Source organism: Hordeum vulgare, unplaced genomic scaffold, assembly GCF_904849725.1.
Source record: "Hordeum vulgare subsp. vulgare unplaced genomic scaffold, MorexV3_pseudomolecules_assembly, whole genome shotgun sequence".
Classification (NCBI taxonomy): domain Eukaryota; kingdom Viridiplantae; phylum Streptophyta; class Magnoliopsida; order Poales; family Poaceae; genus Hordeum; species Hordeum vulgare.
Genome location: NW_025422561.1, coordinates 10,001 through 25,000, shown reverse-complemented (window position 1 = coordinate 25,000; position 15,000 = coordinate 10,001). Strand labels below are relative to the sequence as shown.

General features: G+C 32.7%; 2 protein-coding genes and 2 non-coding genes across 4 annotated transcripts in view; 1 reads left to right on the top strand and 3 right to left on the bottom strand.

Moving 5' to 3' along the window:
• Positions 1–30: 30 nt before the first annotated feature.
• Positions 31–102, bottom strand: TRNAN-GUU. The gene has a single exon. It is a non-coding gene; the product is annotated as a tRNA-Asn (tRNA).
• Positions 103–6,314: 6,212 nt separating this feature from the next.
• Positions 6,315–6,394, top strand: TRNAL-UAG. Its single transcript has one exon. It is a non-coding gene; the product is annotated as a tRNA-Leu (tRNA).
• A 2,821-nt stretch (positions 6,395–9,215) lies between these two features.
• Positions 9,216–15,000, bottom strand: part of LOC123420067 (NAD(P)H-quinone oxidoreductase subunit 1, chloroplastic-like) — a 5,986-nt gene continuing 201 nt past the window's right edge. Inside the window, exons 1-2 of the mRNA XM_045107261.1 lie at positions 14,996–15,000; positions 9,216–12,435 (exon numbers count right to left, since the gene is read on the bottom strand). The exon at positions 14,996–15,000 is cut by the window's right edge and continues 201 nt beyond it. Coding sequence (XP_044963196.1) covers positions 11,898–12,435; positions 14,996–15,000 — 543 coding nt within the window. The 3' untranslated portion in view covers positions 9,216–11,897. The remainder of the gene's footprint in view (positions 12,436–14,995) is intronic.
• LOC123420066 (NAD(P)H-quinone oxidoreductase subunit 1, chloroplastic) overlaps positions 13,326–15,000 on the bottom strand; it is a 1,702-nt gene continuing 27 nt past the window's right edge. The window contains exon 1 of the mRNA XM_045107260.1: positions 13,326–15,000. This exon is cut by the window's right edge and continues 27 nt beyond it. Within this exon, the coding sequence (XP_044963195.1) occupies positions 13,455–14,018 (564 nt within the window). The 5' untranslated portion in view covers positions 14,019–15,000 and the 3' untranslated portion in view covers positions 13,326–13,454.

The following is a 15,000-nucleotide window of genomic DNA, read 5'->3' as shown; positions in this document are numbered from 1 at the left end:
AAAATTCTTACATTAAAGAATGAATAAAATCTCCCCAAGTAGGATTCGAACCTACGACCAGTCAGTTAACAGCCGACCGCTCTACCACTGAGCTACTGAGGAACAAGGGGGGATTCGACCTCCTAGAGTTCAACTCCCGCTCTCAACCCATGAACAATATGAGTCCGAAGCTTCTTTCGTAACTCCCATAATTTCTTCGTAGTGGCTCCGTTCCATGCCTCATTTCATAGGGAAGCCCAAAGTGGCTCTATTTCATTCTATTTCACTTCCTAGCACTTCCTATCATTTAATATCCATCCCTTTGGTCTTATTGACATAAGAGATGTCATTTATAGTCTATCTCTTTCTATATATGGAAAGTCAAGAAATTCTCATCGAAACATCGAGAAATTGTGCATATAGAAAACTCTAAAGAAAGAAAAAAAGGAGACCCATGCCATGATTTTCAAATCTTTTCTATTTAGTAGTCTAAGTTTCTCGATGAGGATAATTAATTCGGTCGTTGTGGTCAGACTCTATTATGGATTTCTGACTACATTCTCCATAGGTCCCTCTTAGATCTTCTTTCTCCAATCTTGGATTAGGGAAGAAGGAGATATTTGCGACTACTGGCGGTTTCATTATGGGGCAGCTCATGATCTTCATATCGATCTATTATCCACCTCTGTATCTATTCTTTCTTAGCTAAACAGGTGGAAGATCTATCCAATTTGGTTATATTATATCATGGACTCGAAAAACGGATCTGAATTTGACTGAAATGCACGATCTTCACAGGTATCACTTTTCACGATACCTAAAAGGTGGAATAGCGATTTTCGAACCATTTCCTATAAGAGAATGGTTTCCATTACTTTGAGAAATGGATTCTTATATCAAACTATAGCTATTGCATTAAAGAAGAAAAGAAACTAATAGAAGTCGAAGACGCGGAATGATAGTGAATAGAGAGAAAGATTCTTCTGATTTTCTTGTTCCTGAAAATATTCTATCTATCTACTAGACGCCGTAGAGAATTTAGAATATTTATGTCTTTCAATTCTCGTACTCGTAATTGGAAAGTTATGGAAGGAGACCCATCATTTTGCAATGAAAACAACATATAAAACTCTGGACAATTTCGAAATCAGGCCAAGCGTCTTAATACATATGCAAAAAAATTCATTATTGGCCCACCATTGATTAGAAGATTTAGCTTGTATGAATCGCTATTGGTTTGATACGAATAATGGCAATCGTTTCAGTATGTTAAGGATACAGATGTATCCACAATTCATTTAGAGTTACTTAATAGTCTATTTCTTATACCATATCTCTATCCCGTGAAATTCTCGAGCCAAAAGATGGATGCCTATGCTGTGTTTCATTTTGCTAAATGATATCAATTAAATGGTGTATCAATTCCATAAATTGCATATAGCAATAAATAAATCAGCAAAATTCTTTCTACTATATTTAGATAGAAGAAACATTTCTTCTATCTAAAATAGTAGAAAGAATGTACCCTTCTATCCAAATCCAATTTGCATCGATAAAAAAAATCCAAATTCCAGTAGTAGATGAATAATTGCAAATTTGTGTGTGTACGAGATTAGAATAACTTCAAAATAACTGACATAATTTTTTATTTTTCCTGATCAGAAAAATACATGAAAAAGAAAGGAGGTAGAAAAATTTTAGGATTTATGGTTAAAGAAGAAAAAGAAGAAAACAGGGGTTCTGTTGAATTTCAAGTATTCAGTTTCACCAATAAGATACGGAGACTTGCTTCACATTTGGAATTACACAAAAAAGATTTTTCATCGGAAAGAGGTCTACGAAGACTTTTGGGAAAACGTCGACGTTTGCTGGCTTATTTGGCAAAGAAAAATAGAGTACGTTATAAGAAATTAATCGGTCAGTTGAATATTCGGGAGCAGTAATTTAATCCTTCAAATTTTTTTCTTGTTTTATTATTTTTTTAGTAGTCTTTATAGTAGTCTTAGATTTTTCATTTTGATGAGCCTCACTTTGAGGAATTCATGGAATAATCCATTTTCATGGAATAATGAATTAAGGAAGAAAGGATATGAGTCTACCGCTTACAAAAAAAGATCTCATGATAGTCAATATGGGCCCTCAACACCCATCAATGCATGGTGTTCTTCGACTGATCGTTACTCTTGATGGTGAGGATGTTATTGATTGTGAACCCATATTAGGGTATTTACACAGAGGAATGGAAAAAATCGCGGAAAACCGAACGATTATACAATACTTACCTTATGTAACAAGGTGGGATTATAGAGAGATTGTAGAAAGGGGTAGGATAGTTATTTTTGCAAGAGACTTGAATTCCTTAACTTAAGAAAGAAAAAAGAATAAAAACACAGATACATAACATAAAAAAAAGAATAAATAAGACGAGATTCGACCTCCCCCTACATATTTAATTTCTTCTCCTATACAAAAACTAGCAAGACCCACTCCATTGGTAATTCCATCAATAACACCCTTATCAAAAAACTCCGTTAGTTCGGTTAACCCTCTTATACCGAGGGTAAAGACCCTAGTATAGAAAATATCTATATAACCACGATTATATGACCAACTGTATATATTTTTTTTTACTTGATCCAAAAATTCTTTTTTAGGATTTCTTTTTACAAAAGAGTTTATTAAATCCAAATTCTGAAAAAAAGAATAAGCAGATCCATAGAAGATATATGCTATGAATAAACCAAAGATAGCTAGAGTTACAGAAGAAATTGCATTAGTAATAAATTCATATGAATTTACAAAAGAATTAGAACTTTCCTGGGTAAAGTTTTTTGAGGGAGTTAACCACTTTGATAATATGGTTAACTCTGCTATTCCATTATCCATTCCTCCATTATCAAAAGAGATTCCTATGAATCCAATGAACAAAGTGAAAAGTAGTAATATAAGAAGAGGAAATAACATAGTATTTCCCGTTTCATGCGGATAGGCAAAAGTGTTTTTAGCCCCAAAAGACGTAGTAAAGGATCCTATCCTATTTCTTGTATTACCTTGAATTTTGGGTATATTTTGTGAAAAAAAAGAAACTCCACTCTTCGTTGTTGATAAAACGAAATCCCTATTCACTCCTTTGGGTATCCTTTTTCCCCATAAGGATATTGAATACAAGGAACTCTCTTTAGTGCTACTGTAATTTTGAAAATGAACACGCAAATACCCACCAAATGTAAGTAAATATATCCGAAACATATAAAAGGCAGTTAATCCTGCAGTAAAGGAAGCTATTATTCCAAAAAAGGGCGAATACAACCAACTATTACTAAGGATTTCATCTTTGGACCAGAAGCAAGCAAGAGGTGGAATACCACAAAGAGAAAGTGTACCCCATAAAAAAGTAGTTCTTGTGATTGGAATGTATTTTCTTAAACCGCCCATAAGAACCATATTTTGACTTTTATCTGGTGAATACCCAACAAGAGGTTCCATTGAATGAATAACGGATCCAGATCCCAAGAACAATAAAGCTTTTGAATAAGCATGAGTGATCAAATGGAATAAAGCAGCTTGATAAGAACCTATACCTAGAGCTAACATCATATAACCCAATTGAGACATTGTAGAATAGGCTAAGCTTCTTTTAATATCTCTCTGAGCAAGAGCTAAAGTAGCTCCTAAGAATAGTGTTATTGTACCTACTAAAGAAATAAAACTCATTATCAAAGGTAAAGATATGAAAAGAGGAAGAAGTCGAGCTAGAAGAAAAATTCCCGCAGCAACCATAGTTGCTGCGTGTATAAGAGCCGAAATAGGAGTGGGTCCTTCCATAGCATCGGGTAACCATACGTGAAGAGGGAATTGTGCGGATTTCGCAACTGCACCAAGGAATAATAAAAAAGCACACAAAGTAGTAAGTAAAGAGTTAATTCCATTATTAGGAATCCAGTTATTAGCGATTTGGAACAAATCCCTAAACTCTAAACTACCTGTTATCCAAAAAAAACCTAAAATTCCTAATAATAGACCAAAATCCCCTACACGATTAGTTACAAAAGCTTTTTGACAAGCACTCGCTGCGATTGGTCGTGTAAACCAAAAGCCTATCAATAAATAAGAACACATTCCCACGAGTTCCCAAAAAAAATAAATTTGTATCAAATTGGAGCTAGTAACCAATCCCAACATAGAAGTATTGAAAAAACTTATATAAACAAAAAATCTCAAATATCCTTCATCGTGAGACATATAACCATCACTATAAATAAGAACCAGGATTCCTACAGTAGTAATTAGTATTAACATAATAGAAGTAAGTGGGTCAATCAAGTATCCAAATTCTAAAGAAAAATCATTATTGACGGTCCAAGACCATAGATATTGATAGATAGAACTTCCATTTATTTGTTGAATAGACAGTTGAACTGAGAATACCATAGCTATACTTAAGAGTAAAACACTAGGAAAAGCCCATATGCGACGAAGATTTTTTGTTGCTGTCGGAATAAGAATAAGGCCAAATCCCATTGACATAATAACTGGAAGTGGGAGAAGAGGGATTACCCATGCATATTGATATGTATGTTCCATAAGAAAAGAAATTGCGATTTTTACTTCAATTTTTCTATAAAATTGTTTCCGATTCACCAAACCAACTCTTATCTCTTTCTGAAAGAATAAATAAAAAGAATAAGAAAAAATACTGGAATTCTTCATTTTTTAAAAATTTATCTCATTGAAATAATAAAAAATGAAGAATGGGTTTAGTTGGTTAAATTCAAAAAGTTAATCAAATAACTTCGTTACCTAGTTATTATCTAAATAAAGATATTTACAAAAAAAAAAAAAGGAATCGTTTTACTTTTTACTTTCTATTCATTTTTATATTTCTTTAAAACAAAGATGAAACAGCTCTCTTGTTCCATAACTGATTGAGTGAATTCCAATGAAAATCTATGTTTATAAGAAATTATCGAATAGTCCTTATGACTATAAATTACCTAAGTTTTAGAATGTCTTGTTTAAGAGACTCAGTATTTTTTGTTTTGATTAGAATTCCTTTCCTTTATGGAATACAATACAATATCATTCTGAGCTTAATTAACTATTTGAATTTTCCCTTCTTTTTATCCCCCCGGGGGATAGGCTTCCATACCATATATCTATATATGGAGTATACTTGATATATAAATAGATATAAATGGGAAACCCTTCTATATATTCTATATTATTAAAACAAAGTATAAAATATATACAGAAAAAATGTTTAAAAATTCTTGTCTTATCCGCATTAGACAAAATGAAGTAAAAAATAATTCACAATTTCAGTATCTTTCAGTATCTAAGTATAAATACTAATAAAAACAAGAAAGAAGGATTGATTTGCAGCAATAGATGTCTTTCACATACAACTAGAAAAAAGTAATTTCCTTTTTGAATGGCAGTTCCAAAAAAACGTACTTCAATGTCAAAAAAGCGTATTCGTAAAAATATTTGGAAGAAAAAGACTTATTTTTCCATAGTACAATCTTATTCTTTAGTAAAATCAAGATCATTTTCCAGTGGTAATGAGCATCCAAAACCAAAGGGTTTTTCTGGGCAACAAACAAACAAATAATAAGATTTTGGAATAATATGAATTGATTTTTCAAAAAAGAATTCCAATTATTTAATAATTTGGATTCTTCTTTGAATGTACTTTTATGTGTCGAATTACTTCGGTACAATATTCTTATAACAAACCCCTCTTATATATACAATAAAAAAAAGTTTTGTTTGGTATACTGTGTGCTAAGTATTCTTTTCCTATCAATGAACTTTTCATAATTTTCATAATAGAATGCTCATATTTTATTATGAAAATTATGAAAAGTGGAGTATTCTTACAATAGGACTTACAACTTCCACCTATCTTATCCAAAATCATAAGGTTAGTAAATCTTATTAATAAGAGCATAAAGACTTTCATTCTAGAAATTTTTCAAAAATCCAAAAAGCCTTTTCTATTTATCCATTTTAATTTCATCATTAAATAGAAACCCTTTTGGATTTTTTTCATTGTATTGAAAGAATTTTCAAAATTTAAACGATAAATTAATTAGAAAAAATTAGTTCTATATCTATAATTGCAAGTTAGAAAAAAGAAGTTCCAACTCTTTCAACCAGTGTTTCTATTGGGCAAAGCAAGAGTTTATTGTAAAAAAAAAATGGAAACGATACTACCAAACGAAGTCCATTTTAATGAAAACTCTAATGTTCCTAAATTTTATGGACTTTCCCAATATCGACGATTCCCGAGATAATAGCTATTATTCTTTTAAGTTACCTATTATTTGAAGTTAGCCGCCATGGTGAAATTGGTAGACACGCTGCTCTTAGGAAGCAGTGCTCAAGCATCTCGGTTCGAATCCGAGTGGCGGCATTCTTGAAAAGGAATACAATAGATTAGAAATCAATTCGAAATTTACAATTTTGTAATGGGACCTTCCCCTTATGCTATTTGCAACTTTAGAACATATACTAACTCATATCTCTTTCTCAACGATTTCAATTGTGATTACGATTCATTTGATAACCTTATTAGTTCGTGAACTTGGGAGATTACGTGATTCGTCAGAAAAAGGAATGATAGTTACTTTTTTCTCTATAACAGGATTCTTAGTTTCTCGTTGGGTTTCTTCGGGACATTTTCCATTAAGTAATTTATATGAGTCATTGATCTTCCTTTCATGGGCTCTGTATATTCTTCATACCATTCCTAAAATACAGAACTCTAAAAATGATTTAAGCACAATAACTACGCCAAGTACTATTTTAACGCAAGGCTTTGCCACGTCGGGTCTTTTAACTGAAATGCATCAATCCACGATACTAGTACCTGCTCTACAATCTCAGTGGTTAATGATGCATGTCAGTATGATGTTATTAAGTTATGCAACTCTTTTGTGCGGATCCTTATTATCTGCCGCTATTCTAATCATTAGATTTCGAAATAATTTCCATTTCTTTTCTAAAAAGAAAAAAAATGTTTTAAATAAAACATTTTTCTTTAGTGAGATTGCATTTTTTTATGCAAAAAGAAGTGCTTTAAAAAGCGCCCCTGTCCCTTCATTTCCAAATTATTACAAATATCAATTAACGGAGCGTTTGGATTCTTGGAGTTATCGTATCATTAGCCTAGGATTTACCCTTTTAACCATAGGTATTCTTTGTGGAGCAGTATGGGCTAATGAGGCCTGGGGATCCTATTGGAATTGGGATCCTAAGGAAACTTGGGCATTTATTACTTGGACCATATTCGCAATTTATTTACATAGTAGAACAAATCCAAATTGGAAGGGTACGAATTCTGCACTTATAGCTTCGATAGGATTTCTTATAATTTGGATTTGTTATTTTGGTATCAATCTATTAGGAATAGGTTTACATAGTTATGGTTCGTTTACATTAACACCTAAATGATTACATAAAAAAAAACGTTCATGAAATGAACGTTTTTACTTTTATATTTTATTTGAGAACCCCTTGAGCGCCTTCTCAAAGGGTTCTCAAAAATTCGAGATAGATCTAATTATACTTTTTTACTTATTTCTGCATTAATAGAGCAGACTAGTAAAAAAAACCAAACCTATTTAGGATAATAATTGGATAAGAGAGCCTCTACCCTGTCAACGGATAGGGAGAGAACAAAATCTGGATAAATACCAATTCCTATTACTGGTAAAAAGATACAGATTAAAATAAAGAGTTCTCGTGGTCCAGAATCCACAAAATTTGCGTTTGGAACATTAAATAGCTTGTATCCATAGAACATCTGGCGTAACATAGATAATAAATAAATAGGAGTTAATATCATTCCAATTGCCATTACAAAAGTAATTAGTGCTTTTGGCATTAACAAAAATTTTGGACTAGTAATTAGTCCAAAAAATACTACTAATTCTGCGACAAAACCACTCATTCCTGGTAAGGCAAGAGAAGCCATTGAAAAGCTACTAAACATGGTAAAAATTTTAGGCATTGGGATAGATATTCCTCCCAGTTCTTCGAGATAAACAAGACGCATTCTATCAGAAGCGGTTCCTGCCAAGAAAAAAAGTGTAGCACCAATAAATCCATGGGATAATATTTGTAAAATAGCTCCATTGAGTCCAATGTTGGTTATGGAACCAATTCCTATAATTATGAAACCCATGTGAGATACAGAGGAATAAGCTATTCTTTTTTTGAAATTTCGTTGACCAAGAGAAGTTGAAGCTGCATAGATTATTTGGATAGCTCCTATTATTACTAACCAGGGCGAAAATAGATAATGAGCATGAGGTAACAATTCCATGTTGATCCGAATCAATCCATATGCTCCCATCTTTAATAATATTCCCGCTAAAAGCATACATGTACTATAATGTGCTTCCCCATGGGTATCTGGTAACCACGTATGTAGGGGTATAATCGGCAATTTGACAGCATAAGCAATAAGGAAGCCAAAATATAAAAGTATTTCCAAGGTTGCGGGGTATGATTGATTAATTAATCTTTCCAAATCTAATCCTGGTTCGTTGGAACCGTATAAGCCCATACCCAGAACTCCGATTAAGAAAAAAATAGAACCGCCTGCAGTATACAAAATAAACTTTGTAGCTGAATATAGACGCCTCTTTCCCCCCCACATGGATAAAAGTAAGTAAACAGGAATTAATTCTAACTCCCACATGATAAAAAAAAGTAAAAGGTCTCGCGAAGAAAATAATCCTATTTGACCACTATACATTGCGAGCATCAGGAAATAGAATAATCGCGAATTCCGTGTAATTGGCCAAGCTGCTAAAGTAGCTAAAGTAGTGATAAATCCTGTCAATAAAATGGATCCTAATGAAAGTCCATCGATTCCCAATCTCCAATGGAAATCGAAGACATCTATCCATTTATAATCCTCCTTTAATTGAATTAAGGGATCCTCCAGTTGGAAATGATAACAGAACGCATAAGTCATTAGAAGGAATTCTAATAAACAAATAGATATAGTATACCACCTAACGATTTTGTTTCCCTTATGAGGTAAAAAGAAAATTAATGAACCGGCAAATATCGGCAAAACAACAAGTATTGTTAACCAAGGAAAATAACTCATGATAAAGTGATAAAGACAAGATACGTTTTGACCAGAAAAGCCCGTGCTCGATTATTTCGAGCACAGGCTTCTTCGGTAAAGAGGAATCAGACGATTCAAATGAAGTTTTTTGTTTTTGTAACGTATCAATAAGATAGAGCCATGCTACGGGTTGTTTCAGGCCCTAAATAAACGCGGACACTTAAAAAATCTGTCGGGCAGGCAGATTCACATCTCTTACAACCCACACAATCTTCGGTTCTCGGCGCGGAAGCAATTTGCTTGGCTTTACATCCATCCCAGGGTATCATTTCTAATACATCTGTTGGACAAGCTCGTACACATTGAGTGCATCCTATACATGTATCATAAATTTTTACGGAATGTGACATTGGATCTATAAATTTTTCTTTTCAACATAAAATTTTTCGATCTGGTAAAAAGAAAATTAGTACTATATGAGTCATATGTATTGTAGACACCAGACGAAGCAATGGTTTATCCAAACTTCAAAATTAAAAATCTATTTTTTAATCCGTTTGTGAGAAAGCGTGAAAAGAGCCAAGAGACTTGAATTTTGGACTTCAACAATAAGAAAGAATTTTACAAATTGTACAGACGATTTCGAATTAGCCAATTTATTTTATTGGCTATCGTCTTTTCAATATAAATTATTGCAATTTGAATATTGCAATATCAATGAATTACAAATACAAAAATTCATTTAAGTGAAAAAGAATACTATGCAATAACCTACTTACTAAAAAAAAAAGGATATTCTCAAATAATACTAAGAAAATAGTATGGATTTCTATATTATTTTAATATGTGCGCCTTTGTTTAGAGGATTTTATGTCTAATTATTAAAAAGTCTAATTATTCAATAAATTAGATTGATTGATACGAGTGGATTTCCTATTACGATGGATGGAAGAAAGAATGGATAGTCCAATAGCGGCTTCAGCAGCGGCAAGGGCTATAACAAAAATGGCGAAAATATCTCCTTTTAATTGGCGACTATCAAATAGATCAGAAAATGTTACGAGATTTAGATTAATTGAATTCAGTATAAGTTCAAGACATATTAGAGCTCTAACCATGTTTCGGCTTGTGATCAATCCATAGATACCAATCGAAAATAAATAGACACTCAAAAAAAGTACATGCTCAAACATCATTAACTAACTCCTTATCAATCTCGATTCATTTCAATATGAGGGCAAAGAATTGAACCGATTCAATTAATTACAATAGAACAATTACACAACAAAAGAGAAAAGAAAGGAGGTATTTGTTGGCAGTAGATGGGTTTTACTAAATCAAAATTGTGATTCTTTAGTTATTTATTTTAGATTTGCAATTCTTATAATTTTTACTTTTTCTAAGTTTTCTTATTGCCGAGCCATAGTAATTGCACCTATTAAAGAAACTAGAAGAATTATGGAAATGAGTTCAAACGGAAGATAAAAATCGGTTGCTAAATGAATTCCAATTTGTTGAACATTATTTATGAGACCCTGTTCTACTATTTGGTTTGATCTTGTAGTCCAAAGAATTCCATACCATGACGTATCTGGGATAGTAGTCATTAGTGAAAAAACAAAAGTTATACAAACGAGTGAAGTGAACCCATCTCCAATAGTCCAATAATTCTTATCTTTAGACCATTCTGAGCCATTTACGAACATTACAGCGAATATGATCAAGACATTTATGGCTCCCACATAAATAAGAAGTTGTGCGACAGCTACAAAGTAGGAATTTAATAAAAAATAGAATAAGGATATACAAACAAGAACTAATCCCAGCGAAAAGGCAGAATAAATGGGGTTGGTAAGTAATACTACTCCTAGACCCCCTAGTAGAAGAATAAATCCCCCAAATAGCATAAGAATCTCATGTATTGGTCCAGGTAAATCCATTATGGATAAAAAGAAATTAATAGTATAAAATTTTTCATGAACTGACTAAAACTAAAGGATTCGAGGAAGGAAAAAGGGATTAGGGTATTTTTTGTGTATAAACTGTATAGTTATAAACTATATTATATCATCAAAATCTAGTCTGATTTAAAATAAGAAAAAATTTCCAATAAGCAGTAGTTATTCGTTTTTCTTTATAGTTTAATAAAGAATTAGTAGATTTTTATAACAAAAAGACAAAATCAAAGTTTAGTAATCAGTAATCGTTCTTGAATTCGAAGATTTTTCTTCGTTTATTTTACTTTCAGACGAATTCCTAATTGTTTGAATTGTGTAATCTCCCATTATGGAGATTGGTAACCGACTTAAAGCAATTTGATTGTAATTCAATTCATGACGATCATAGGTAGAAAGTTCATATTCTTCAGTCATTGATAAACAGCTTGTTGGACAGTACTCAACACAATTGCCACAAAATATACAAACTCCGAAATCAATACTATAATTAAGCAATTGTTTTCTTTTTATATCCTTTTCAAATCTCCAATCCACAACGGGTAGATCTATCGGACATACGCGAACACATACTTCACAAGCAATACATTTATCAAATTCAAAGTGGATTCGCCCTCGGAAACGCTCTGGTGTAATTGATTTTTCATAAGGGTAGTGAATCGTTATAGGTAAACGATTTGTGTGGGATAAGGTAGTTATGAAACTTTGACCTATGTACCTTGTAGCACGTATTGTTTGTTGACCATAACTCATGAACCCAGTTACCATAGGGAACATATTCATTCTAAATATCTATGAAAAAGATATGTTTCTTTCTCTTGTTTGGGAGAGCTTTTGTGTTGAAAATATTCTTACTATCTATTATTGTATTATCTTATTTATAGTGAAACAAGTTGAGAAGAGGTTGTTAATAATAGATTGCCCAGGGAAATAGGTAAAAGAAATTTCCATCCAAGATTTAATAACTGATCCATTCTCATCCTTGGTAAAGTCCATCTTATTGTGATAGAAATGAAGAGAAATAAATAAGCTTTAGTTAATGTAATAAATATACCCATTGTCATTTCCAAAATTCCAACTGCTTTATTCATTTGGAAAAAATCAAAAAAGGATATATAGGGAATAGAGAAATTCCACCCGCCCAAGTAGAGAACTGTTACAAATAAAGAAGAAACTAATAAATTTAGGTAAGAAACAAGATAAAATAAACCATATTTGATACCGGAATATTCAGTTTGGTAACCTGCTACTAATTCTTCCTCTGCTTCTGGTAAATCAAAGGGTAATCTTTCACATTCTGCCAAAGAAGAAATTAAAAAAACCAGAAAGCCTATAGGCTGACGCCAAATATTCCATCCAAAAAAACCATATTTTGACTGTGCTTCAACTATATCAACTGTACTTGAACTGTTAGATAATCATAGTCGATGATAACATCACAGTTCCCACCGCTATTTCAAAACCGTACATGAAACCTTAGCTTCATACGGCTTCTCTATGATCAGAAAAAGGAAAGGACTGTTTTGTTCTGTTCCTAGCCCCTGGGGCATAGATAGAATTAGGTAAAATAAAATAGATTTGAAAGTCCTAAATTAGACCAAAGGAATTCCGTCTGCTAGAATAAGAAAAAGCGCTTCTGAATTGATCTCATCCTTTATAATATATTCCAAATTTTTCTTTGTTCAGTAATAACTTAATCTTGGAATAAAACACTTGGTACTTGTTTTGTTATAGGAATTCAATTAATAAATGGAAAGAGTGGAGTATTAGTTCATGAGCAATTCTGCATGAATAGAGGAAGGAAATAATGCAAATTTTTTCTAGTGCACTCCATATCTTTTTTACTATTCTTCTTTCCCCCGGGAAGGGGGTATTTAAAAAGAAAAAATGGATAAAGGGTTAATTCGTTCTTGATAGCCATTTCCTTAACAAGTGAATGGGAACATACTCTGGATCGGAATCCGAAGAAAGTACTACTTGATAATTTCTACAAATTGCAAGTCCTTATTATGATTCCTTTTACGGGAAAAAATCTCTAATGTTTTAGATTTTCCATTACTAATCCTTTATGTACTTTAGTGTTCCTAACCCTTCACTAACTTTTGGTGGATTCTTCTTATGAATTTTTAAGTTATAGTAATAACTAGGAGTATTCTAATAATGGAATTCCATATTGTGAATCCTTTATTCTTGCCCGCTTCAAGATATGATGAGTAATTAAAAAATATCAACCTTGGGATAAAGAGTTTACACTCTTTATGTTTACTTCCACTTTTTTCTTGTACGTAGAAAATGAGATTTTTTTCTTTTTACTACAAATTTAGAAGCTGTTTTATTTCACTCATATAGCTATCTAGTTTAACTTACCAACCCAAATACTAAATAAGAAAAGGAATATAAATAGTTAATGGATTTTATAGGAAAAAGATCCTATTTTAACGAATCACACGTAGAGATATTGCTAGCACACAAAAAGTTAATGGTATTTCATAACTAATGGATTGAGCAGCAGCTCGTAGACCGCCTGAAAAAGAATATTTATTATTTGAGCTATATCCTGCCATAAGAAGACCAATAGGAGCTATACTTGAAATGGCAATCCATAAAAAAACACCAATACTAAGATCGGCTAAAACAAAATGATATCCCAAAGGGATAACTAAAAAACTTAATAAAACTGATATGACTGCTATAGAAGGTCCAATGCTAAATAAAGAAATATCTCCTCGCGATGGCAGAATATCTTCTTTAAAAAGTAGTTTAGTCCCATCTGCTATAGCTTGAAGCAGGCCCAGGGGGCCAGCATATTCAGGACCAATACGTTGTTGTATCGACGCAGATATTTCTCTTTCTAACCACACAATTACGAGTACCTCTATTGTAATTCCTAAAAGGAGGGTCAAAATGGGTAGAATCGATATCAGTCCATAGACTTCTTTTAATAATTCCGATTTCGAAAAAGAATTGATAGTTTCTACCTCTACCCTATCTATTATCATTTCAACGATCAACTTCCCCCATAATGATATCTATACTACCTAATATCGTCATGATATCAGCCAATTTCATTTTTTTAACTAGTTGAGGAAGAATTTGCAAATTAATAAAACCGGGTGGACGGATTTTCCATCTCCAGGGAAAAAGGCTATCATCTCCTACTAGATAAATCCCTAATTCACCTTTTGGGGCTTCCACTCTTACATAAAGCTCTTGCCTTGACAATTCAAAATTGGGGGAAGGTTTTTTACCAAGAAATTTATACTCAAAATCATTCCATTCAGAATTCTTTTCTTTCTTAAAGCGTCGGACTTCTAAATTCTCATAAGGTCCTCCAGGAATTTTTTCTATAGCTTGTTGAATTATTTTGATGGATTCGCTCATTTCACCAACTCGTACTAAATAGCGAGCTAATGAATCGCCTTCTTTTTGCCATTGGACTTTCCAATCAAATTGGTTGTAAGACTCATAAGGATCCACTTTACGAAGATCCCATTGTATTCCAGAAGCTCGTAACATAGGTCCCGATAAGCCCCAATTTACTGCTTCTTCTCCGCTAATAAAACCTACTCCTTCAACTCGCTCTAAAAAAATGGGATTCTGTGTAATAAGTTGTTGATATTCAACAACTCCGCGTAAAAAATAATCACAGAAATCTAAACATTTATCGATCCATCCATAAGGTAGATCGGCGGCTACTCCTCCGATGCGGAAGTAATTGTGCATCATTCGCATACCTGTAGCAGCTTCAAATAGATCATATATTAATTCTCTCTCTCTAAAAATGTAGAAAAAAGGAGTCTGTGCGCCGAGATCCGCCATAAAAGGTCCAAGCCATAGCAAGTGAGAAGCTATACGGCTTAACTCTAACATAATTACCCTAATATAGCTGGCTCTTTGTGGTATTTGAATATTCTCCAAGAATTCTGGTGCATTTACTGTTATTGCTTCTGTAAACATAGTAGCTAAATAATCCCACCTTGT